The following is a 25,991-nucleotide window of genomic DNA, read 5'->3' as shown; positions in this document are numbered from 1 at the left end:
GCTGTTGTCTTGAATAGTGTGATTTTCTTTTCAACCAAACTTCAATAATTTATTATTTGTATTAAATGCAGTATTTTTATATACATAGAAAGGATACATTTCAAAACACCATTGTGAAAGGCAAAAATAGAAGAATTAGAAACAGCTATGAAAGCTGAAAACAGATTTTATGACTAAAATATGATTACTATTTGAGGTCTTAGGGCAGCTGCTTCTTTGCATACCTGATTCTTTTATTTATTTTTTTTTAGCTGAATTTTTCATTTGTCACCTTTTTTTGGTTCTGAGAGAAGAAAACGTTGCAACAGAGAATGCCAACACTTACCTCAGACACAGATCTTAGAATGAGACAAGAGATGATAGGCCCAATCACTAATACATGACCCTTCAAAGTCACCACAGAGAAAATATTTCACAAGATTTTCAAGATTCATGGCTAAAATCAGAAGCTTCTCCTCTGCTGATTTCATCTGAGACCAATTCCAAAGAGTTCAGACTAAATAAATTCACATCTCCACGTAAATTGGAGACTTATACTACTGTCCGCGACTTTGATAACCATTGTCATTGGATTTGGCCCCAACACTACCAGCATTAATCTGTGCTGTGAAGGAATTTATGTAACCTGCTGGTGTCTATCCTGAGATTAAATGCGGGCATGTTTAATCCCTACCCCATCCACTCTGAAGCGAGTCATCTGTTTCACTGTGTTTTGGTTCCCCGGCTCAAATCTGCGGCTCTTAATAAGGACACTGTGGACACAGAGCAAGATGTCAACAGCTCTTTTCTTTCTGACTCCACATCATCCCTGATGTCTGCTGGAGGCTTTGATAACCAGCACAGGAAGAGATGTGGAAATGAAGCTCTTCTTGAATGAATCATTGGATTATAATACCGTCGGGGTCAGAGGTGGATCACAGTCACTGTGATCGGTTGGTTTTCTGATAAAGGCAGAGAAATCCTTGTCTGAGCCGAATGAACAACAAATGACAGTTTTTAATTAATTTCAAATATATATTTCAGTCCAAAACTCATGTCACATGCACAGTTCCGAGTGATAATCAGTTTTTGCTTTCAGAAATGTGTAATCCCTCCGGTTTGACCCGTGGCTGCTGTATTTCTAGTGCTTGTTAAGCTTCAGCGGCAGTTTGCGGCTCAGTTCAGTGGGAAACCACCAAAGAACTGGTTTGATTTTCCACAGACAAAAATCCAACGCGTAGCCACATCATTTCACCCATTTAAATATAAACTTCCTGCAACACGCTTGAGCCTCTCTCCGGTAAATTCAGAGTTGGAGGACGGTAGGGCAGCAAGGTTTCTGAGCGTTTGCCTTCATCTGCCTGAAAGCAGATGTTTCGATGTCATCAGATTACAAACGTGCGATGCAAATTGGCATTTTCAGAACAATGAACAACATTTATGGATGATCCTCCGAATGGGATTCATGGAGGATTTTTTTCCCCAGTTGCATCCAAACACCAGGTGTTGACATTCAAAGACCCAGAAAAATGTTTTAGAAACAGTTACAAACCAATGTTTTTAATTTTTTTTGTTTTTTGACAAAATTGGCCATTGCCAGAGTATACTAAATCATCACTATCACTCATGATAGTTTTACTGCTTTTTGAATTACCTTTTAACATTAGAGGAGTAGATGCCACACCAATTAACATGCTCAAAAATATTTTTAATTGCACTGTTTAGTCTTTTGTGACGACGACGTCCTCAGTTTCAGTGTTTTACACTGATTTAGGTGTTGCGGTGTGATCTTAAACACTCCTGTCCCTCCGTGGCTAAATTAAAACAATGCCTCCACAATGATATATATATATATAAAAAAAATAAATAATAAATGCCAGTTATTGCCACCAGAAACAGCACAAGCAGTTATCCGGTTTGGGGAAATTACTTTTCACACAGAACTAGGTTGATCTGAATAGGTTTAATCCTGTAATTAATTAAATCATCACTGAAAAAATGATTTAGGATTTACTCAGCTTATCTTTGATTGATATTGTGATTTTTTTCTTTTTCTTGAGGGTCTGAAACGTTTAAGTGAGACGATAAGCAAAAACAACAGAAATCTCTAATGGGAAAAATCTCTTTTCGACTGCATGTAGTTCTGTACTTGTTTGACCTAATTATTCTCAGCAAGCTGCTGTTTTCTAACTAGAGCTTTTCCACCTTACAATCACTAGATATCCAATAAACTTATGTAAAAGAAACACCTCGTTAAGCAAGCCTTGCTCCGGCAGTTTTATGGAATGAAAGCAGAAGTTAGGAAGGGTGGTCTTCTTCTTGAAAAACACTAAATAGTCCAGTACCAGACACTGCCTTGTGCCGGGCTGAGTAACCCTTCAGGGACATAACTCAAGAACACAGGGGGCTTTAAAATGCAGAAACCAGGGATGGGCTTGAGAGACAACAAGAGGATAATATAAGACCCTCTCACCACCAGCCTCAGGACTCAAAGTATGTGGGCCACGAGAGGCAAAACTAAACCTGACACACTTTCTGTCTACCACAAAGACACTGAGAAAACAACCGCAGGCAGCACCCAAAAAGGGAATAACGGTTTTATCTACTTCTCAAACAAACTTCCTAATAAGCGTTTGATCCACTCATTTTGTCTGCCTAGAAGGACCTTTGAACGTTTGCCTCCTCCAGTACGTATTACCGCAGCAGTCGGCTTATTATCGAGTTGGTATAGCTTTAGTTATACCAGTTGTCAGTCGTTCATGCGGAACGACTGACACCACCATTAAAGGTTCCGAGTGTAGCTGAGGTTTCCTGCCACGCGCAGAACCAACTTCTTCCTTCATTAATAAAACGAGGGATCAAAGTCAACACCGACGTGTCGTCCTCTGGCTGGTTTTGGTTCTGTTCGCTCAGATCTAAGATGCCCCTGACATTCAGCCATTTAAAAATGCCGACTCAAACACCTTCACAGAGAAGCTCCTTCCCCCCCCCCTCCCGTGTCAGTCACTCTGCGGCTGGCAGCTGGTGATTTATTTCACGGCTACAAAAGCAGGAAAAAACAAACAATTTTCAAAGGTCAGACACTCTATATCCATCTTCTGTCTGGATCGATTGAACATCAGAGTCTAACTTTTTTTTTTTTTAAAGCCCTAACTGACGGGTTTTAGTTGGAACAGCGTTTCTACATCTCCGCAGATGTTTGGTGGCTGCAACCAAAGGACATGCCTGCAGAGAGAGGATAAAAATATCAAAGGAGGTGATATTTTATACGCTTCTTACTGTCAATAAACCAGCAGATACTGATTCCACTAACGCATACAGCCCCCGACAGGAAATATGAAGTCCTGTCTCTTAGAGGAAGAATGAAAAAAAAATGTACTTAACAGCTCAATATTCTGGCTTTTCAAACCACACTGCACACATCTAATTGTGGTAGAGTTCTTGCAGACCACAAAGGGGCAAGCGTTGTCATTTTACACTCACAAAAATAGTGCTGCACAGTAACAGATTCGGACAAAATTGAGTTACAGAAATACTGCTAAATGCTACTTGGGCAATATCGATCATGACTAGCCTGCGGTGTCTCAAAATTTGAACTTTTGCAACTAAGCCAGCAAATTCTGTTACATCAAGGGGAGTGGACGTCAATCCAACAAACAAAAATAAATATTACTGTCATGCTGAATCTCCATGTCTGGTGCTTTAAATAACAAACACCCTATATTACTACATACTGATATTGCAAGATTGTAATTCAACTATTGCATAGCTCTGTATAAAGCCTAAAAGTACTATGTGTATTGGGGGAAAAAATCACAACTTGCATTCCCATAATTTCCCAAAACAAATAAATTATTATTATTTTTAAAAAGCCCACAGTACCTGAACAACTACAGCTGTACTTCAGAAACAAACTGTTTTTGTTGATGAGAGGAGTGTGTCTTAATGGCTTTGGATAAAGAGCTGCGACTAAATTAGACACAAATCAGGCCGTTATGCATCAACTCAACCCACCATCTCTTCCACTGATCATATCCCCATCTCCATCGTCTCTTTCTAACCGACTTTCTAACCACACGGCCAGAGACTTAAAGAGGAGCAAAAAAGCAAAGGAGGTGGATTAGCATTGCTCGCTACCGACTGATGGAGTCGTTAAGGACACATTTTTGGAAAGTTGTTGCTGCTCCGTGGAAATTGAGTCACAACACTGTCAACCAGCAACAGTCTTCAGTCAGAGGCCTCCCCAGATTTGGTGCAAGACTGACTGCTACCGCACAGCACAGCATTACCATTCAGAGTGATTCTTTAAAGATGCTTGCGTAATATGAGTTAAAACAACTAATATGAGTTAAAACAACTACTAATTTCCCTTTGGGATAACTAAAGTATTTTTGAATTAAATTTGCATTACTTAAGGTGCACCGCTAAGCCAACAAAGCAGCTACCAAAGAAGAATAACATAAAGGTTGTGAAGTCGCCATGTCAGCATCCAGACTTCAGGGCTGCAAGAAATCTTTCCATCAGCAGCCAAAAAAAAAAAAAAAAAAAAAAAACTAAATTAAAGGATTCAAAGACATTTCTGAAAGAAGGAACAAATCACAACACTTCCTTATTGAGTTTACTAATAAAAAAGTTTCTCACAAACAACCACATATCCACAGTTGTAGGTTTTTTAAAAAGGTAATCAGGTTTACTGATAATATTTTGGGTGAAAACAAACTTTTCACGACATCGCACAAAGCTGAGCTGCCATCTACTACATGATTAGGTTAGGATGGGAATAATTAAGAGTATTATTCTGCATTACTGTAGTCCGTGCCTTGAAGAATTCAAGCTAAAAGTGGAGCCGAGGAAAATGTAGCAAAGTACTAAATCTGGTGCTTTTTAGCTCCAGAATCTTCCTCCTCAAAGTCACAAACAAAGTTCAGTAGATAGCTGTGATTTCTATCTCCAGCTTCAAAAGAAAAGTATCGCGCATCAACCAAGAGCAGTAATCTTGTATTTTTTGCCAGCATTGCTAGTTTTAGAGCTTTGAATCTGCTGAAAAAACATAAACTACTACGGATAATACAAAGAGGTACCTCTTTGAATTAGAGTCACATCCTGCGCACCTCCACAGCCCCGCTCCCGCAACCAGAAGCTGTTAATTCATCATTGATTTATGGTCACAGAGGTAGCTGTGAGGTTAAAGCGCTCACAATTCATGTGCAGGGAAAGCGCCATTAAATCAACATTTGATCAATACTCCGGACGACTGTGCCACACAGCAACTTTCCCAAAGGAATATCTTAAATCAGATGAGAACTGATTTCATCTGACCTCTGAACCGCAGAAGATGCCTGATTTTCTATGGTGATAGCAAATAAGAGCAGCACTGTGCTCATTAAAGTCGCTTTTCCTGAAGGGAAAAAACAGACAATGGGAATCGAGGACGGTGATTGGTGAGTTGTTGAAGCCAAACAAACGCGACAGTAATATCTGAGATAAGTGGATATGAGACTGAAACAACTTTAAGTCCGGTATTCTTATTTTGCTCAGTTTTTGATGCTCGGCTGCAGAGAAAATACTTCTTACTGTTCTCTCGACGTTATACAATTTTATCTTTTTGATTAGATTCTGTCTCCCTGTTTTCTTTTCTTTGCTCGTTTATGTTTACTTTCTTACGTTCTGATCTCTGCAGACAGATGGTCCGTCGCTAATCAGCCCACCTGTCCTTTGTTAGTCTTTAAATCTCTCAGCCTATTCAGTCAGATGCTCATCTCGTCTCAGTCGTCCTATACTGCAATGGTTCGTTTCATCCCCCACGTAGCTCTGCTTTTCTTCTTGATTTACTGCTAAGACAGCTTCTTTTGTTTCCAGTTAATTTAATAAAGTAATTTTGTTCCACCTACTTCCTGCCTTTATTTCTGGTATTTGCTTTTTCGCCCCCTCTCTCTCCTCCGAACTGTTGCAAGAAGAAAAAAGCAGGGACTTTCTTCTCTTGGGGCAAATCTCCCGGCTCTCGCCTTGGAATGCCTCAGTGTTCCCAAGACGGATTACAGCTAATATTTACCATGTTTTCTGAGTGTGCTCAAAGCCGAACTGAACGTCTAGAGTAGAACATCTTGTGATCGGTTTTGATTCTTGATAATATTCTAATGAAGAATGACTCTTCATTCTGCTTGGATCACATCTTCTCTTCACTAGAAGAATCTGTAGAGTTTCTAATCTCCAGACCTGTCGGTGAAAACTCTTCACTTCCAGTTTAGCTTAACTTGTGCGCAGCCAAAGGATGGGCTGATATTTTGTCCATTTCTAAATAGCTCTGATAGATGAGTGATTCAAACAACAACAACACCACACTGCTTGGTTATGCCTGACTGGGCACATAACCAACAAGTGAAACTTCTGGAAAAAAAAAAATACATCAGTTAGGGAAGCATCCACCACTTTCGCTTGATGCAACACTCAAGATCGTCTTTTCTGGGAATAATCATCAGTAAACGTACGCTATTTGCACAGCCTGCGTGTGCAAAATTTGGATTCAACAGATGGTCGGGCGGAGCAAAGCAAGCGCGCCGAGTCACATGTTTCCATCGTGTAATTCTGTATTTTACGTACAGCGCAAATCCATCAGACGTCTAATTGTCACAGCCTGATTTGGGTCAGAGTGTTCAGTCGGTAGCTCTGTCCTAATTAAAATAAGCGCTCGTCACGTAATAACAATGAACCATCCAGGTGGAGGCTGAGACAAAAAAATAAAAAATAAATAAAAAATTGTGCAAATAGATAACAGCAACATGTGCAGGGATAAAAATCTGGAGCATAGCGGGATCAGAGCAGCAGAATTCATGCGGCTCTCTAGGGAAAACACTTAGGAGGGAAACGATCACTGCTGCTGTTCATTTTATGGAATATAGACAAGAAACAGTTTTAAAAAGGGAAAAAGTTGATGAAAAGGAGTAGGAGCTCCCACTAACCCATGAAACAAGTCATGCAACCAAGGCAAGATGGCTCTAAAGTCATCCTACAATGCACATTCAAACTCACTCATTGTGCTTTGAAGCAGATTCCTCCCAGTGACGCTCATGGGCGATGCACAGTCGATACTTTTATTTTTAGACTCCCCCCCACATCCCCCTTGAGCGTCTCTGAGGACGCAATCTTTGAGAAACCAAACCCTGAGTCCATATTTACTATAAATACGCCTGAAGCCAAACGGCTCCTTCCACTCCTAACCTTGCCTTTGTTGTTGCTGTTGTCGGGTTTTTTTTTTTTCTGATTAAAGTGCAGGGTCCCTGCTTTGAAGACGAACTCCAAAAGGCCCCATTAATCAGGACACATGCATGCAAACAGCACACTGTCAAGTCTTACCTCCTCATGAAGTATGGCCTTACACATGGAGTAGTTCCCCTTCAGCGCCCACGTCCCATTTTCAAGACATTTCCTATAAACGTTATCTGCACGGAGGGCAAGACAAAAACAAACAAGAGATTATTCATAAGGGCTGAAGTGACTTGTTTTCTGTTTGAGTAATATTTTAGCACCTAGCTTAGAAATGTAACATACACCACAAGACAAATTCGATTGCGCTCCTTGTAAAGATGTGTAAAAAAGTCCTGGGAAAAAAAAAAAAAAATTCAGTGCTCATTTGCAGCAGCATAATCTCGCAACGAACAATGCAGGAAAACATCTTTGTTAATGGGACGGCTCTTAGTATTCTCCTATAACACTTCACAAGGTGGGAACATTTGGAGAGACGTATTGTTGGAGCACTCAGGTTTCTTAAAAACGTAGGGTTTCTAGGATGAGATATTTTGCGTCACGGTTAATCATTTGTGTTTTCTTGGTCGTAAGCTTTCAAATTTTTCATTTTGTTGAAACACACAATTTCATTTCAAATATTCTGGCATAGAAAATTTCACGACGCCGTGCAATCGAGCAGGAGATTTGGAGGGGAAATGCACCGACACGACTGGGTGGCGAGATGGACGTGGGTCTTCAACCAGCCCAGCTGCTGGTGATTTAGCTAAAAACAAAGATTTGCTACATTTGAATTCCTTTATTGGATTAATCAAATAAAAGTATATATATATATATATATATATATATATATATATATATATATATATATATATTTTTATTCTGTAATTTTAAACTGATTTCTAAGGGGGTATATATTTAAAATAAAATTCAGAACCTGGGTTTTTATCTATATTTAATCTGTAATTTCTTCATTTCCCAGAGAAAAAAATATTTAATTTTTTTATTTTCTCTGTGCACACGTTCTCCATAAAATACATATGATACTGGAGTATTTTTTTTTAGTGTTTTTAGTGTCTAAGTCTGTAAATGGAATTTTCCGCTCGTTGTGTCACCGTGACCTTTTTCCGCTTTTGATATTAATAAGAAGAGATGTCATTAGAGGTATTTGTAAAAGCTGTGATTTTTCACACGTTCGCTCTCAGGGTAGTGTACCACTCTGTGCTCAACTTTGCCGTTAAATTGTACGTTTAGCCCCGATTTATTCTCAAATGACCTACATTAAACATGTATTTCCGCATCACATTAGCCTCAATCACTGTCAGCATATTCCCAAAACATCTCCACTGTTAAATGAGAGAGAAAAAAAAAAAAGAAAAAAAGACCAAAGTCAAATAATAAGCTTGGGTTTTATTTATTTTCTGGCAGGAAATAAAAATGCTACCCACCACTTGATAGAGCAGCTATGGAATATTGGAAGGAGCTGTGATGAAAGAAGTGACAAATGATGAGGAAAATTCAATTTTTCAAGCAGACTTGCTGGATCATAGCTCAGCACATGCATTAAATGAAAGAAATGAAAAAGAACAATGTGGAGCTCAAAGGCACAGAAAGAAGTAATTTAAAGTTAAATAAAGTGAACAACTTTTTCCTAGTATAACCTTAGCTATAAACCAGTAAATTCCTGCATCTGGTATTTTGTAAATGACCAGCTAATTAGGGCCTGAAATGCAATTTTCTTCTGCCTTTGTCTGTTAATCACACTTTAACACTGCAGGTCACTACAAATATTAATATCAGACATGTGTACACAAGTAACATGTGGGAAATTAAACGTAGCTGTTCAAAAACATATTAATAGCATAATTTATAATTTAACAAACAACTGCTTTCAAATATAAATGAAATATAATTTAAAAACACTTCATATCTACTTATCTTCTATAATAAGACATTTTTCTTGACAAAAAGGCAAAACCAGAATAAATCTGTAAGGTGATGCAACTTTTCACTTCCTTTAAATGAAATGGATTTGAAAGTCAGAATACATTTTTAGAATGCAGAAAAAAAACAATTTCTCTTCTTTAAAGCAGATAAAGAAATGACATGAAAGCATCTGAAAGATGTAACCTTTAGATTTTACTGTAACTCATTCCCTTCGCTCTCATACTGATCAATCTTTTTTTTTTTTTTCCAGATATAATCATAAATGTCATACTGCTAGGGAGCAAATGTCCCTCTCGGGCTTTGAGCGGCGTGAACGTGAGCGCTACGGCCGATCTTCATGTGCCGACTTACTTCTGCCATAATAATGTTACGTGGCTGCAGCATAAAAAATTCAGCACGGGTTTGAGGGATTATTCATCTTCAGGTCAGGTTCTCTGTCAGCCTGGTGAGCGGCGAAAGCAGACTGGCTGACGCTTCGTTCTGCACAAGGATATTTTTCACAGAGGTTTAATAGACAGTTTGGACCCTGAGCTTGTGACCGGTCGCCTCCGTGGGTCATCGAATGTCTTCCTGGTGACAGTTTTTTTTTTGTTTTTTTTTTTTACTTGCAGAAGGGAAGTTTGAGGTTAAAAAAATTCAAATATATCAAAATCGGGAAATATTACAACTTCACAACGGCATCTCCTTCAGAGATAAGCTCTTTAGGAGTGTATATGAAAAAAAAATCCCATCAGTATGAAGGTGGATACCGGAGCTGGGGGGCTGATGACCCTGAATGCATGTTTTAATAACTAAAAATGTTTGGGGCGGGCCAGAGATAAAATGGGATTGGGTTGCCTGAGGGCATTAATGTTCAATGAGCTGGGTAAAAATAGCAGGTTGACGCCGTAAAGGGACTGTCAGACCCAATCAAGATTACCTGGCTTGTGATATTCCCTAAACCACAAATGCAATATCCTAGAGAGCTTTAAAATCTGCCTGTGGAGAATTACGTCAAAGTCAGAACAACGTTGTGTACTCAACGGTCTGAAAAAAAAAAATACTAATTCATAAAGTCAGTTTCAAAAATACTTTCAAGGGTACCTTAAAAGATTTGAGTGCACTGTAAAAGTTTACCACCTGTGTTATTTTTTGTTTATTTTTATCTATATTTAATTTGTAACCACTTCATTTCCCTGAGAGAAATCGATTTTATTCAGCTTTTATTTTATCTGTAGACCCCGTTCTCCATAAAATCTCTAATTTTCACCTTTTACTCAAGCCACACTTGCATAACATTGAAAGAGTACACAGCTGCCCTCGGGGCTCTTTGTTCAGGCTTCATGCAAATATATTGTAGCCGAAGCAATAAAGTCACATTGCGTCCCATTTAGAAAAACAAAGCTGGCGCGCAAAGCAATTGTGTAGAAGCTAATATAAACAAAGATGCATCAATGAGGTCACAGAGGATAGTTTTGAAAATGGCTTCAAGGTGTGGCACTCTTAAAAAACATGGTTTTAAACTCACTGCAAATTGCAGTCTTTAAAATGTTCCCGCTGTTCTTTTTATAGAGGGTTTGTGAGCGCATGGCTGCTGGAGGCTGCAAGTCAGCAGGTTAAAAAAAAAGGGAATTCCCAAACAAAAATGAAAAAGAGAGAGAAAACTTGCTAAAAAATGCTGCATCTCTTAATTTTTTTAAAGATAATTCAAGTTTTCTCAAAATAAAAACTGTTTGCAACAAGCTTTGAGAGTCTCTGAGTAAGGTTGCCAGAGAGAACAAACCAGGACTTCTGGAATAATCTTCTTTAGACACATGAAATTAACTATCTGGACATCAGACCAGAGGAAATGTTTGAAATAAACTTTAAACCTCCTACGATGACCTGTCCGGCAGCTGTTTAATGTTTGGTGGTTGACTTGGCCAGCTCTCAATCAGAGAATGCACCACGAATTCTACTGTGTCAGAGATGAATGGAGGAAAATGTGAGATCTGTCAAAAAGGTCAAAGTTGAAGCAGAACTGGATCATTGAACATGACAAGTTTTGAGAATAAAAACAATCAGAAAATGTAAGGTCTGTGTGAGGGCCTTGTTCATGATTTCATTGAGATTCTCTGCAGGGATTTCAAACAGGCTGTACGTTTAAAACAAACAAAACAAACAAAAAAACCCTTCAGATATCAGGAATGGGACAAGATTTTCTTTGACACCATTTCTCACACTAGTGTCAAAGACTGCTTGATGCTAAAAAAAAGAGCTCACTGAAGTTAGCTCAACCAAAATGCCGCAAAATGGTGTCCTTACTTTTTTCTCAGCTACAAAACGCATTTTCGTTTCAATTTCTTGCTTAATGAATGAAGTAAAACACACTGCAATTCAATCCCATTCTTTTCCAGAGATAATTTTAAGCAAGTCTCAAAGACGTCCCAGTCGTGCAGCTAGAAGCTTTGAGGAACAAATGTTGAAGCTTTCAAACAAAGCAGCGAGACCTTGAAATGAATTCTTCCTGGCACTGCACTCAGAATGATTTATAGCAGTTAAGCATATGCAGTCTGTTCCCCCACGCAGCTCATATGTAATAAGGTAATGAAGTGGGCTTTCTTCTTCTTTTTGACATTGTCTGACAGCTTGCATCTGAGGAGAGGAGAAGGGTTTAATAGCCGCAGCTAATTAAGATTGATTTAACGACAAAGGCAACAATTTCATTTGCTGCTTATACAATTAGTGATGCTTCCTGCTGCTACAGATGCGACAGATCTGAGCTGTGCGATTCGGGAACCTCCGTTGCTTCGCGAAGGAAAAGTGAGGAGGAAGATTTATATCGGTGTCTCGTGTGTATGTCGAGTGCTGATGTATCATTAGAATGCACTGGGCTGAGATAAGCAAAACAGAAGGGAGCAGGGTGACACAGTAAGCACGGAAAACGATACACAAACATTTCTCAAGTGCAGTATGGCAAGCATCTTCACAGGTTTCACTATGAAAACTGATTATTTTCGCAAAGAGGGAACCTCTGAGCATGCAAGAAGCCCCCCCCCCCCTTCCCCAAAAGAATCAAAATAAAACAATAACCCGTGATGATGAAAGGCTTTGGAGAAAGAAAGGGCTTGTCCTGCACCCTGTCTTTATATAAAAAAAGTTGACTTAAAGTGATGACAATAAATAATAAAAGAATCACGCATACAGTAAGATTCTCATGTGGCTTAGTGAACAAATATTTGAGACAGGGACGAGAAAACAGTGGGGCTTTGTAATGCAATTACAAACGCCTCATGGAAAATTTCACTGGTAATTATATTAACTGGCATCAGGACAGTCACAGGATTGCTTGTAAAAACAACATGGAACAAAGGCCGAGTCTTATAAAGAGAACGATGGGGAGGGGCTTACATCCCTACAAAGGTTTGTGTGAGGAAATGCATCCCAGTGAAAACTGATTTCATCATGTTTTGCTTAACACATTAATTAAAAGAACCATCATTACATGGCTCATGGGAAAAGCATGAAAACAAATACTGAACCAAGCCTTCAGGCAGCGCTGCATCGTGAAAGGGATGCATATCTGTTGTGGTTATCTTTGCATTGGGGTCAGTAAGACTTTAGGAAACTATCATCAGGGGGAAAAGTTCAGTTCTGTATCCAGAAAATTCAATTACCGTATTTTCCGGACTACAGAGCGCACCTCACGCAGAACCTGCGTCTCCAACCATGGATTCCTTCACGCCAAGCTTACGTACAGTGGCTATCGATCTGTACTGTCAGATTGATAGCCTTCAACTTAAAAGCTGCATCACATTAACTTCTTCGTGTAGTTTCCATGATGAGGGGGTGAGTTTGAAAACATTTCTCCGTCGTGCCTGTTGCTAACATGTGCTTGCTCTAAATGAAAATTAGCACTTTCTTCTTTGATTTCCAATTTTGACTTCAAATGATTCACTTCCTGCTAAAGAGCCCTCTGGAGGTTGAAAAAAAAAAAATCCACAGAAAAGCCGCACCGGGATATAAGCCGCATCGTTCAAAACGTGGGAAACAAGTAGTACGAAAAATACGTTATGTCCATCAAACAAGGAAGGATTATAACCAGCCCTAGAGACGATTCAGTGCTTTCTGGGCCGTAGTACATTTTAGCTTAGGCTTTAAGGTGAAATGGAGAATTATTCAGAAATCTGGCCATTGAAAATGTGAGATCACACTGAAACATCAAATTCTCTGGTCTGAACGAAGAATGCTCATTATCCAAGTTCAGGACCAGGACTGGTGAAGGTGCAGAGGTGAAGTGTTACACATTGAATTGGTAACTTTCACATACGTGATGCTCCACTAGTGCTGTTCTCCAGCCTATATTAACCCAAGCCTCTTGTTTATGAGGGGAATGATGCATTTCAAGATAATACAAGCTTCACTGATTCAGAAAGGAAGCGTGGCAAAGCAGAAAGAACGTACTGCATATAGTTAGAGATGCACAAATCAGGCTTTTGCTGGTTATTTTTAGTGGTCTTTGAGCTCGCCAATTCAGTTTCAGAGAAATTGGACAAAAACATACTGTACAAAAATAACTCCAGGAGATCCTTCTTGCTTATAGAGATCAGCATTTATGACTACTCTTTGACCAAACTTGCATTATACGAGTTACAACAGCATGTTGTGTAATAATAAAGTATTTCTGAACCAAACTGAACTGAAAAGTGAACGATGTGAAGTCAAGTTACAACCAAAATATGATCACTCATTAATATGGTGGCATTCAAGATAGATGTTAAAAAAAAGTGGATTTTAACACCAGCAATTATTAAGAGTTGAAGAAACAATCAAATTGATCTTAAGGCATAAAGGCAAAATCTTTCAGGTACAGCTGATATTTGAAATATCTTCTCCAACTTTTAGAGATAATAAATAATAGGATTTTTTAGTTTTATTTAAAATTATTTTTAAGCACATCAGTAGTCTGCAGTGTTGCATCAAATCACGGATAGACACAAGCTAATGATTCAGTGCAAAATGGTATAAAACAACCACAGTGTCCTGCCCGGTGACAAGTTGGCCCACAGCTATTGTAACTATCCTGTGATATCCAGAGTGTTGATGGTTATTGTTCAGGTCTGACCCGATTCCACAGATGTTTGATCTGGGTAGAACTGGGCGACCTTGCTGATAGTGCCTTGTTAAAAAGACTACCAGGGAGCTGTTGCAGCACAAGTTAGACGAGAGGATGAAGGGTGGCACTGACGTAGTGCTGTGCTGTCAGGGTCCCTCAAATCATGACCAGAGGTGACCCAGATCTTGATGCACAAAGAAACCCTGGTGAATTTCTCCACAACACTGCCACGTTATGCATACAGACAAGGGCCATCTGTGGTCAGCAAAACCAAGATTCTATAGTGAACACAATTTGATCTCACTCATCATCTCCCAGTCATGGTGGCATGTTTGGCGGTGAATCCACAGGTCTGTTGATCCTACCCATTGACACACAGAGACTGGTGGTTGTAAATAATCCAATATATGTATCTTGAAGACGGATGCAGAGGTCATAGTATTCTTTAATGAACCGAGTGTGAGTAGGTGAGAGACGTAAATATTTGAGACACCCTCTAAAAATGCTGAGAAATTCAATAGGTCAAACACCAAATATACCTTATTAATAAGTACAGAGGAAACCATCTTAGGACTAACACAGAATCCATGGTTTCTTAAACTGACGGCACACCCCCATCGCATTCCTGTTGTCCAAGCGTGACATCTGCCTTGCTCTTCCAGAACGTCAAGCTAGGACTGCAGGAGGGTTTTAATCTGCAGACTGGCAACAAGCAGTAAGGATAGTCGAAGTCCGCTGGTAAATCCTGCCATGTACTGTCGATTGTTTTGAAAATAGTCCGTGAAAGGATTTGCACAAAGTATAATTTTCTCTGGCAATGTGGCTGGGACATTGAAATTGACAAGTTAAATGAAGCCAAACAGTCCTGTTTTCCGTGACTGGGAAAATGTCCATGGACACATGTTGTTCATTACAAATAACAACAAAACCCGTGTGTTTTCCAGCAGCCATTGTACAGCGCACACAGTGATAGAACCAGCTGGGTAAACATGCTCATCTTCGAAAAATGAAGTGAGCGGATCTCCGCTTGGGTTGGTACGGGGCTGGGGTTGCCAGGTGAGAAGCAGTGCCCAGTAATTGTGACTAAATAATTGGGAGGTTTTTGAAAAGGTTTGTTTTCCAGTCACCAACAAAACATTTAGCTATTGCCAAAAAGCGGCTGGGTGATTTTACTTTATTTTTTTAGCACTTGGACTGTTTCTAGAAGCAGTAAAGACCCAAATGGAAGTACAAAATGTGCAAAGAAATTTGCTTAATGGGTCTCCTTTAATCATTACTTCTAATAGAATTTGCCGAGCATGTGTTCGAGTGCACATAACAGCTGAATCAAATTAGCTGGATTTAGAAAGAGCCTTCACAACAGTAGTACTTTTGTTCCAACAGTCTTGTCAAGCTTGTCATCTCTACTAAAAGTAAAACAGAAAACATTCCACGTGATAAACTACATAACCATTAAAACAAGTAAATATGTCGGTCAACTGTGAACTGCTCCAGAGACCTCCGAAGGTCATAGCTTGATGATGCCACCATTACCACAACATCTGGAAACAGCAACTATGACATCCAGGGGTTCTCAAACCAGGCTATGCCTTGAGATTTTGTCCATTAAAACCAGAAGCAGCCCTGACGGAGTCCACCCTGCATTATGAAGAACTTAATATCCAGAATGCTTACACAGCTCTGGGTTTGGCGCATCGGGGACCAAAAAGCTTGTAAAGGGACCGCAGCGTCCCAAACTCCTGCAGCAAACCCCCAAAAGGATGCATCGGGGGAGTATGGTCATAATCATTTTTCAGAGCCTTGAAACACATGTGGACTGGGCAATCAATTTCCCATGACCCCCTCATCGACTCTGCAAGGATAAAGGCCTGGTGCTCTGTTCCACAACCTGGGGAAAAACTACACTGCTCTTTGTTAGTTTGAGCTCTGACAGTCAGTCATAATGTCCTTTTTCCACTGCAGCTGAAAAGTGTAATTGCTCCCCTCTGTTAATTCCTTTCAAAAGGCTCCAAATAAAAACACCACCCTGGTCTGCCATGGAAAATTTGTTGCTGGCCGAGATTGAAAAGGCATGTCATTCATGACAGCCCCATAATGTCCAATGAATTCAGCATCTCTGAGCCAGACCTGGTACCTGCCAGTTGAGAATTTTTTTATTTTTTTTTAACTATGCTGGGGACTCAGCCGTCTCCACAGTCCACAGATGTTTCAACACTGGAGTGGAGGTGAGTATTAAAGAGCTTCCTCCACTAATCAACGTGTCACCGAGGCCGAATGAAAGTCCTTTGCCATAACTTCTCTCATTTCTTCTCTTTGACCATAACCAACCACGTCGAGAACAATGAATATCTCCAATTTCTCTGAACCTTTGAAACATTTTAAGCCTGAAATAAAAAGGAATCGGGAGAGCTTTTCCTGTTTTGAGTCCCTGTGCTTGATAAAGTATCTGCACTATGACAGGACATCCGATGCAAATCTATACTCTCTGTGCTATGCCAAAATGTATGTTCAATATGTTAAGCTAAACTTTCTCTGTACAATGCCAAATCAAACAGTGTCTGTGTTATGTGAAGCTACACTGCCGATGTGCTTTGCTAAGCTAAAATGAGCTAAGTAAATTAACTGTAATTGTAGCATGTTAAATGCTAGAATGTAAACAAGCATCTGTAAGAATTACTGGAAACACATAAACTAGACAATTTAACAAAATGTTTATCTCCATTAGTAATCAAAACGATAATGCTATGCATTGTTTGCGCATAAAGGTTAATCCCTGACGTTTTGTGGGGAAACCGGACCTCACTTTATTAAATTTACAGGGCATGCTCTCAGCTGGCGGTGCAACATGGACGAAATAAGATTTCCCACTGTGCCTTCTGCTGAGACGGTGGCAGTAACACCTCTTTATTACCATTCTCCTGCAGTCCTCTCAGGATGTGAGCCACTGACAGCGTCGTAAAGCGCCTTTGCACAGGGTCGCAAGCTCAAGGTCCCTAAAATAACTGCTGATTTTATGTAGAGGCTGCTGTCAAACCGGACTTCTGCCACGAGTTTCAATCACAACACCCCAAAAATGCCTCCAGAGACTCCGAGATGGCTCACGTCGCATCTCTTCGTTTGAGGAGATGCACGCGACACGGTAAATATTATTTGTAACATTTGCTTCGTTATCTGCCTCTGTATGATAATGTGTATGACAAGAGCAAGATTAAAAATCCCACTGGAGCCATGCACGCTGAGCCCAAATTATCCCCTTTGCATTTTAATTTTAATTCTAAACATCACACCGGGCAAACAAACAAGCTGCTTCGTAACAAATACGATCTCACACAGAGGGTCACCTCTGCGGCTAAAAATGCGGGACAGAGCAGAAGTGTGGCTGTAATTGTACGCCCCTTGCAAGCAAATATGCTGACCCAAATTTCGTCACAGTGGCTTAGCTCTCCAATTCTATTGGATCAATGGCTGTGGCTAAGAAGCGTCTTCCTCCTCTGCGCATCCGAAGCAGGGGTCTAATTAACGCCTGCATCAGCACAGAAGAAAAGGACATGTTATCTGCACTAATTGAGAGCAAACTGCAGTGTTTCTCGCACAACCGTGGGGGCAAAACAAACTATACAAATCAAAGCTGTTTACGTGTGCATACAGGACGTTTCATATGAGTCAGACACACAAACAAATGATCGTCAAGCGGAGCCCGGGGAGGCAGCAAACATGGATACAAATGTCAGGAAAAACTTAGAAAAATACATACATGACAAGGAAGGTTAAAGGGTTTTGAGGATGTTTTTTCAATAACCCATCAAGTCAAGTAGAAAAGAAAATGACTAAACTACTTAGGCACTAACAGTATATTTACATAGACTACAGAAAATGGCGCACAACTTGTTTTACCTCATTAAATCAGACCAATATTTTCTAGTTTCATGTCATCTAAGATGCTAAAAATTATTTCTAGTTTTTAAATACACGAAAAATAGGTGAGAGATAATTTTGGAGATTTTTTATTATTATTATTTTTTTCTGCAAAGTCAGACATTTTTAGAACATGAGTTTACCTTTTAATTATTCATTAAAGCACAAATTACATTTTGCCTTGCAATATTCTGACAGGTTACTTCACAACATTTAGGTTAGCTGGAGAATGTATATAAAGTTAGCTGGTGCAGAAAATACAGTATTTAGGTATTTTATTCTGGTATTAAAGGCTGGACAGGAAGTAACTTGACTGCTAAAATGTTTCTTTTTTTCATTTTGCCATCTGATTTTGTTTTATTCAAAAAATGTATGTATCTGTACTCACTGGGAATTAGGCAGGAAGAGATTCTTGTGACAATAACCTCAGGTTGCATGTTCAAGTTTGTCACTATTAAATAAAATCTGACCGCGGTTGAAGGTAAACACCTCTTCTCTCTGAAAGAATATGGAGGGACAAATCAGATTTACAACACTGCAACCATCAGCGGTTTGAGACAATGGCTTATGGACAAATGCATGCATCTGTCAGACAGATAGTCAGACATCTGACAGTTGAATATCTTCGTACAATGAGGAGTTGATGGATGACATGGTTATGCTAATTTTTGGTTTTCTCCAAACATGCGACTGCATTATGTTCAAACATCTCTACTTTGGTCTCATTTGTACGGAAACATTTACTGCCACGGCTCGGAAATAAATTCAGGAGCAGCATCTCGCTGTAGCGAGAAAGTTACTCGTTAAAATGAGAAAACCTCGTCATAAGGAGATGAAAAACTCATTAAAATGACAAAATTTCTCATTTTAACGAGATAAAAATCGCACTCCTCCGACTGATTACAACTTCTTAAAAACGCATGAAAGAGCTCATTCCTTCTTCTCACCGCTTCTTCTAAATGACATTTCAAAATCCGAAGAGGTCTTGCTGTTTTACTGTTGCCACCTTTCTTCGATGAAAGAAAATATATTTTGTTTTTAATAAGAAACAAGTCTTGCTTTTACGAGCTTTGCATCTCGCTTTAACGAGAACATTTTCTCGCCTAAACGAGACACGGCGCTTAAGTTTATTTCCAAACTCTGGCAGTTTAATTCTTACGTGCAAATGAGACCAATAGCTTAAACGTAATGCAATGTTTCGAGAAAACCAAAAACAGCACGAAAACACGCCATCCATTAGCTCCGTGGTGTACAAAGTTATTTGACAGTTAAACGTCTGACGATCCCAAACAAAAAGAGAAAAAGAATATGTGTTGTAATCGCCCATGCAACTCATTTCTTTAAAATGCTGTGGTGCAGAAACAAACCTCTGGAAACCTTAATGAACTGAAGCAAAGTTGGAAAGATGAGTAAATTCTTTCCCACAATGATGTCAGAGACCGAACAGATCACAGAGGAAACTTCCCCCCCTGAGTTACTCCTGCTAAAGTTAATTCTAGTTTTCTAGTTTCTTCAACACATGCAGCAAATCCCTGAGTAAAAATCATTTTAAATTTTTTCTTTGGAGGTTAAGGAACAGGTAAAACTATGTAGTTTGACATATTCCATTGCAACAGACTCAGGTTGCACTGCTGGTCCATCTTGATCCTCATTTACAGCCGAGTGTACTTGACAAACTGAATATTCCCTGCCAGTTGACATCGCATCCATGTGCAAAAAAAATTATAATAAAAAGGAAGGGGAAACAAACTATATATATATATATATATAAAACTGTCACTTTCAGGATGTTCTTACTTAGTGACCCCAATGGTATTAAAGGAAGAAGAGTAGCAGTGGCCTTAGTAGTGCTGCTGTTCCAATGCACATAATTCAACTGATTTATTACTCCCTCAACAGGACATCGAGCTGAGCAGACACTTTTTAAAGACGCATCAGATGAAATCAGGTGCGTTAAAGCAGAACAACATCAAAACTCTGCAGGGAAGAGCAGCCTGCAGACCTGCAGAGAGAAACTCTGTCCAACTTTGGACATGGACAGTCTTTTGTTCTTATCTGGACAAGCATTACCTGCTTCAGTAGAGCATGCTGCAGATCTCACACTGATCCACACTGCAACATCTGTCTTACATTGCAGACTTCAGAAGTCTCTTGGTTAGCCTTTTTGTTTGGATTTGGATTTTTTTTTTTTTTACATCGATTCATTTCTGCATTACCCGCAAGACGGGAAAATAAGAGCTGCAGCGACGTAAACTTTCCTTATGACACAAAACAAACTCATTTTAAACCTAAAACTGAAGCTTCTCATCCACTGAGGCAGGTGAGCTGCTGTCATGGTTGCCGGCAACAAGGCTAACCAATGGGTCCAACCCTGTCGCCTTGTTACGGTTAATTTACCTTTAAAAAAAAAAAAAAAAGATTCATTATCACAAAACAAATTCTGCGTCCAGAAGTAAAGCTTTGTTCCCAAAAGTTCAAATTTCCAAAACAAGTTCCAGGTATATAGATTTTTTTTTTTTTTTTATTACTGGAAAATTCTGCCACCACTTCGTTTTTTTTTTTATTTTTATCAAAAAGTAAATCCTGTCCCCATTCCACTGAACTGTAAAACCTGCAAGTCATCTGCAGAAACGGGAACCGGTTCCAGTTTTCCAGATGGCTGTGTTTTCTGACTATAACAGCTGTTTGCTTCTGCAGAGCGACACAACTGAATGGTCTGAGCCGTCCACTTTCAGGTAATAATTTACTTCTCGAGTCTCACTGGCGGCACGATCCTTATGAGGAACAGCAGCAGCCATTCACCTCGCTTTTACTCCACTTCACGTTTACCCTTCTTCTGTCTGTGTACCGACTGGCATCCATGAACTATTTAACAAACACTCCTCTGACCCGCAGTTCGCTCAACAAAAACATAGATTGCATTTATTGTTGGTGGATGAGATGGCGAGCCGGAGCGAGGGCTCAGCCACCCTGCTGACCGCCAGCACTTCTCTAAATAAACCTACTGCCCTCCTCCCTCCCCACTTCTCCTCTTCATCCTGACTGGCACACACCCGGAGACTCACAGCCACTCGGTGAAATGGGCATCCACGCAAGCAAACGGGAGCTGCTCCCACACTGTCAGGCGCACATGTGAAAATCCACCAGCCTCCCTCTGGGGGACCATTAAGGGGAAAGTCAAGCCTGGCAATAAACGGTGCAAGGGTTTGCGGGAGGGGCGAGATGGGCAGCGGCAAAGATAGCTGTTCCAGGCTGAGTCACGAACGGGCGTGCAGCGCCACGGGCACCTGTCAGAGCTCTCTGCGGCTGAGCGGTCTGGACAACGCCCGCTGGACGTCCGTCATCCCCTCCGTGCATATGTTTGACAACACGCTTCAAGTCTGGGATCAGGATCAGATATGTTGAGGAGCTGGTAATGATTAGCATGTGTTGATTGCTCCAATTAAGTTTCTTTCCAGGCACAGAGTCTCAGGAGGAAGGTTAACGAAAGCATTTAGCCCTTTTTTGGCTTTTTTTTTTTCTTTTTCCTTCTGGCTCATTATATGTGTGATTTTTCTTCCCCTCTTCCCCCCTTTTCGCTTGTGTTAAATTGAACAAAATTATAAGTTCAGCGGTGAATGTAACGTGTTAATTAGGGAAATAACTGTTCGCACAGATGATAATTTGGGACATGTACTGCATTGTACAGCAACAAGCAGAAGCTGCTAAATGTAGTGTTACCGTTTTGAAACAGAAAATAACTGAAAGAGGTACAGTAAAATAAAGCAGCCTTGTTAAATAAGAGAGCCTTGAGATATCAAGGCAGTATTTGATCTTTTCCTACCTTTGTTTTCCACACTTCGTCATGTTGCAAACACAAACTTCAATGTACTTTACAAGAATTTGACGTGATGAAGCATCGCAAAGCAATGCAACGCAGAGAAAGAAAATCGGATTTACATTTTGCCACAAGTCATGTAGGGGACACAGCAGCATCACGACAAGCATCTTTTAAACCATTTATTAAGGATAACATTTCAACAGAGGAGTTAATTCAGGTGTCCTGATCAGGGAAGATTCACAAATTTTGTAAACAAAAAGTTAAAAGCTTCTATATAAACTTTGCAGAGGTCAAGGGCGTTTTCAAGGCATGCATATATCAAAGAGTGACATGTCCACCTTCAGTGTGCAGAAGGTGGACGCAGAATCATACGTGTCTGAAATCAGGTCAAGCACATCGTTCTGTAACACACACATGGGTTCATGTGTTGAATGGCATCATCTGGAGCTCCAATGGCATATGGGTCATAGTAACACACTAGCAGAGAGCGGCAACAGATAAACAACATTCGTAGGTCAGAAGGTGTGACTTTGTAGAGCAGGAATGTCTGTGTCCAGTTCTCCAACACACCTGACTCACATGAAAGGCCCGTTACCAGGATTCTGCAGAGCTGAATGACCGAACGGAGATGGAATCTGGTGATTTGATCCAGGTGTGTTGGAGAAGCGAAGCATCCAAAACTTGCAGGAGTGTGTCTCTGGAGAACTGTGCACCCCTGCTGCAGAGATATTTTGGAATCATGTCGCAGAGATTATTTCACATTTCTGTAGAAGCTACAGCACCTGATACTTTTGGTTATTGTATCAGATTCTATAGACTGAGGTCAGATTGCTTTTACTGTGTCTATATTTGTAGCTCCGTCCATAAACAGTGGTTTCTCATGCAGTCCTGACTCATTATGCTCCCACCGCTCTGCTTCACTCCAGTTTAGCTGCATTTCTACCTAAAATTACGTCAACTAAGACGGTCTGCAGCTATTTTATTAGTTTCTACTTCTCTCTTTTTTTATTAGTTTGATCATTTGTCTTGTTTTAGATAAGTATTCCTTCCATCCCTGATTGGAGACACATTGAGTTTCTTCAGTCAAATAAGTACTCATGTACTCATCCATCTTCAAAACTTTCCATTTTTAATAAAAAAAAAACAACAAAATAGCTTTAATCTTGCTTAAATATATATATAAAAAACTTTTAAATATATTAAAAGAAAAAATTGAAAAGCAATAATGAACGTAAACCACAATTTTATTTCCAACAAAAAAGTAGCTGCTCCTTTAAAAATAGCCCATCTCTGCGTTTTCTTTTTTTTCTTCTCTGACATTAGTTTTTGTAAAAAAGCCCCAAGGCATCAGTTATATTTTCTAATACCCTTAGATTGATCAATTTTAAAAGATCCGGTGCATGGGAGCCGCACAGACGTGCTACTTCTGTCTGGCTCTGCAGAAAACAGAGGATTTATCTGGATCTAATTTTGGAACTCCAGCCTGGTGCCACAGTCCTGATTCATGCAAGTACATCTATTCAGGACGGGGAGCCTGTTTAAAGCTCTCATACAATGGATGCTAAGATTTATCTTACCGGACAGGAGGACATGTTTATCTATCACAAACATCCTGTTGTGGGTTAAGATGAGGACAAGTTTGTTATCAAAATCAATGTTTATTTATTGTTTTATCTCATTCAAGTTATCTGTTACTGGAGATAAGCTTTATTGTTATTTTGTCGCTAGTGACTCTCAAAATCAAATAGAAGAAGTCAAATTGTACCGTTTTAATCTCTGGTTTGTCTCTCAAGATCAGAGCTGCGGCTGAGACGCGTTTCAGGTCTTCAGCTCCGTTCCTGTAACCGTATTTCAGAGGAATAGAGAAGCTGACTTTTGCACTTTGAGACCTGAACTCTGGAATAATCTCCCTCTGGATCTGATGCAAGCAGCTACTTCCACTCGGGCTTTTAAGAGCTCGACTCAAGTCTCAGTGATCTGCCCTTGTCTTCACCTGAAGCCACTCATTACAGCCCTAATGCCACTTTCTACTCCATCGACTCCGACCCAGATACACTCCGCTGCAAAACACGCTTGTCTTTTGATTTTGCTGGCAGACGCTGGGTATGTGGTGGCAAAATAAAGCTTGTGTATAAAAATATATACACGCACACTTTTATGTCAATGTTCGCGAAAAGGCCAGGACATTTTTGAAAAGTGAAGAACAAGGCACTTGGGTGTTTCAGAGTTGTATCTATTTAATAGAGTGCCCTGTTGCGAGCTCTTACAATTACATATTTTATACACTGCACTGTAAACATTGTAGAAAATAATTTTAGAAATGACAGCTGCTGCTGTTATGGTTACAGCTTCTAAACAGGATAGTGACAAGCCCAACAGTGGTGACTGGGAGCATTGATGAGTAGAACTTGGCGAATAACTGTAGGAGATTGAAAAACTGCTGTACTTCTTTTTTTATCATATGTATTAAGGTTCTCAGAACAAATTTGGCTATTGCACTTCAGACTTCATTGACTCTTTTGACTAAAGCATCAAAATAATAAATAACTTCCTGTAACTGCAATCTGACGTAAATATTCAGCTCCCATCTGTCACCTATCCAAGACCCAAAACTACCGCAGCCTTTGGTCACAGCCATGTTGAACATGTTGTGCGACATCAGAACAGTAATTTGCCAAACGGACAGAGTTTTCATCTCAAAGGCGGTGCGTTTGTCCCACTGTACAGCCCTGTGGTTTTCAAGACTTTTTTTTATTGGAAATATATTTGCAACGCTGGAGTAGAAGCACACCAGTCAACAATTTTACTTTTTTGTTTTTGTTGTTGTTGGACAGTTTTAATTTACGTCGGTAACATCTGATGGTTAAATGTATTTTTCGCAAAGACTGTTTATAGAACAGAGCCACGTGACTAGACCCAAACTGGGTCAATTCGGGTCATTGGAAGGCAGTCATCAGATAAGATCTAACTTTTTCCACAAAGTTGAGACATTTTTTTCTATATCCTACTGGAGGCTTCAAAAGAGACATGCTAATTCACATTTAAATCTGGATTTGGTGTGTAATAAAGAACATGAAGCCTGTGCAAGTTAGCATAATCCTAGAAAAATAATTAGCTTTAGCAGCTGTTACACTCTCTCTCTCTCTGATAACTCCTGCTTTCGTTTAGCATTTCAAATGAGATTCAAAGTCTGTCTTTTCCTTCCTATCCTCCTGCACTTCCTCCTGATGACTCGGGAGTTGTCATTTAACCAAGACAGTGATTTGAGCTTTGGCTGTTTTAATCTCATGGGAGCAACAGTATCCAGGACAAACTCAGGCAAAGTGAGAAAGTTACTCCTCCGTGATTGGAAGACCCTCAGGGTTGAGAGGATGCTTCTCCAAAGACGGCCTGTGAGAACTGTGCAGCAGTATTAAAGTTAAAAGCATGACAATGCATGACATGCTGAGCAGGAGCACACAGTTTGACATCTTTGAAAAGATAAATTAAATCAAATGAAATGGCCATATGGTCAGAATGACAGCATCGTCAGTCTCCAGATTAAGGAGAGATTATCCATGGGATGAAACCAGGTCCAATGTGTGCCTACGTTCTTGGATGGCACCATTGACAGATTGAGTAAAGTTAAGAGTCTATTAAATCCAGGAAGTCCTTGACAAGCAGCTTCTCTGGACAGCAGACATAAATATTTAAATCCCCTACCTGTAAAATCCAGTCATATCCCGACACAAAATCTGCTAAAATAAAACCCCCGAAAGTTAGCAAAGAAGTTGTTTTTATGTTTTAGAGGCCAATAAATTGCAGCACAGAGCTGCAAAGTTGGATAGTCGGCAGGCAGGGGGAAGCTGCTTACAGGTGAAATGTGATGTGTTGATCGCCACTATGCTTGAGAATTAAAATGTGCACAAACACCCAGCAGTAATTCAGAAACTAAAGTGACTCAACAGTAGAAATGTTAAATAGGATCCAGATCATAAGAAAAAAAATAAATAATTATATATATATATATATATA

At 39.8% G+C, this 25,991-nt stretch overlaps 1 protein-coding gene across 1 annotated transcript in view; it reads right to left on the bottom strand.

Moving 5' to 3' along the window:
• Positions 1 to 25,991, bottom strand: part of LOC106938846 (corticotropin-releasing factor receptor 1-like) — an 82,043-nt gene that overhangs the window by 25,771 nt on the left and 30,281 nt on the right. Inside the window, exon 5 of the mRNA XM_015021036.1 lies at positions 7,333 to 7,418. Coding sequence (XP_014876522.1) covers positions 7,333 to 7,418 — 86 coding nt within the window. The remainder of the gene's footprint in view (positions 1 to 7,332; positions 7,419 to 25,991) is intronic.

This window comes from Poecilia latipinna, unplaced genomic scaffold, assembly GCF_001443285.1.
Source record: "Poecilia latipinna isolate Pla-1442-1.1 unplaced genomic scaffold, P_latipinna-1.0 Scaffold84, whole genome shotgun sequence".
Classification (NCBI taxonomy): domain Eukaryota; kingdom Metazoa; phylum Chordata; class Actinopteri; order Cyprinodontiformes; family Poeciliidae; genus Poecilia; species Poecilia latipinna.
Note: the sequence above shows the minus strand (reverse complement) of the source record. Positions and strands in the feature narration are given on the sequence as shown.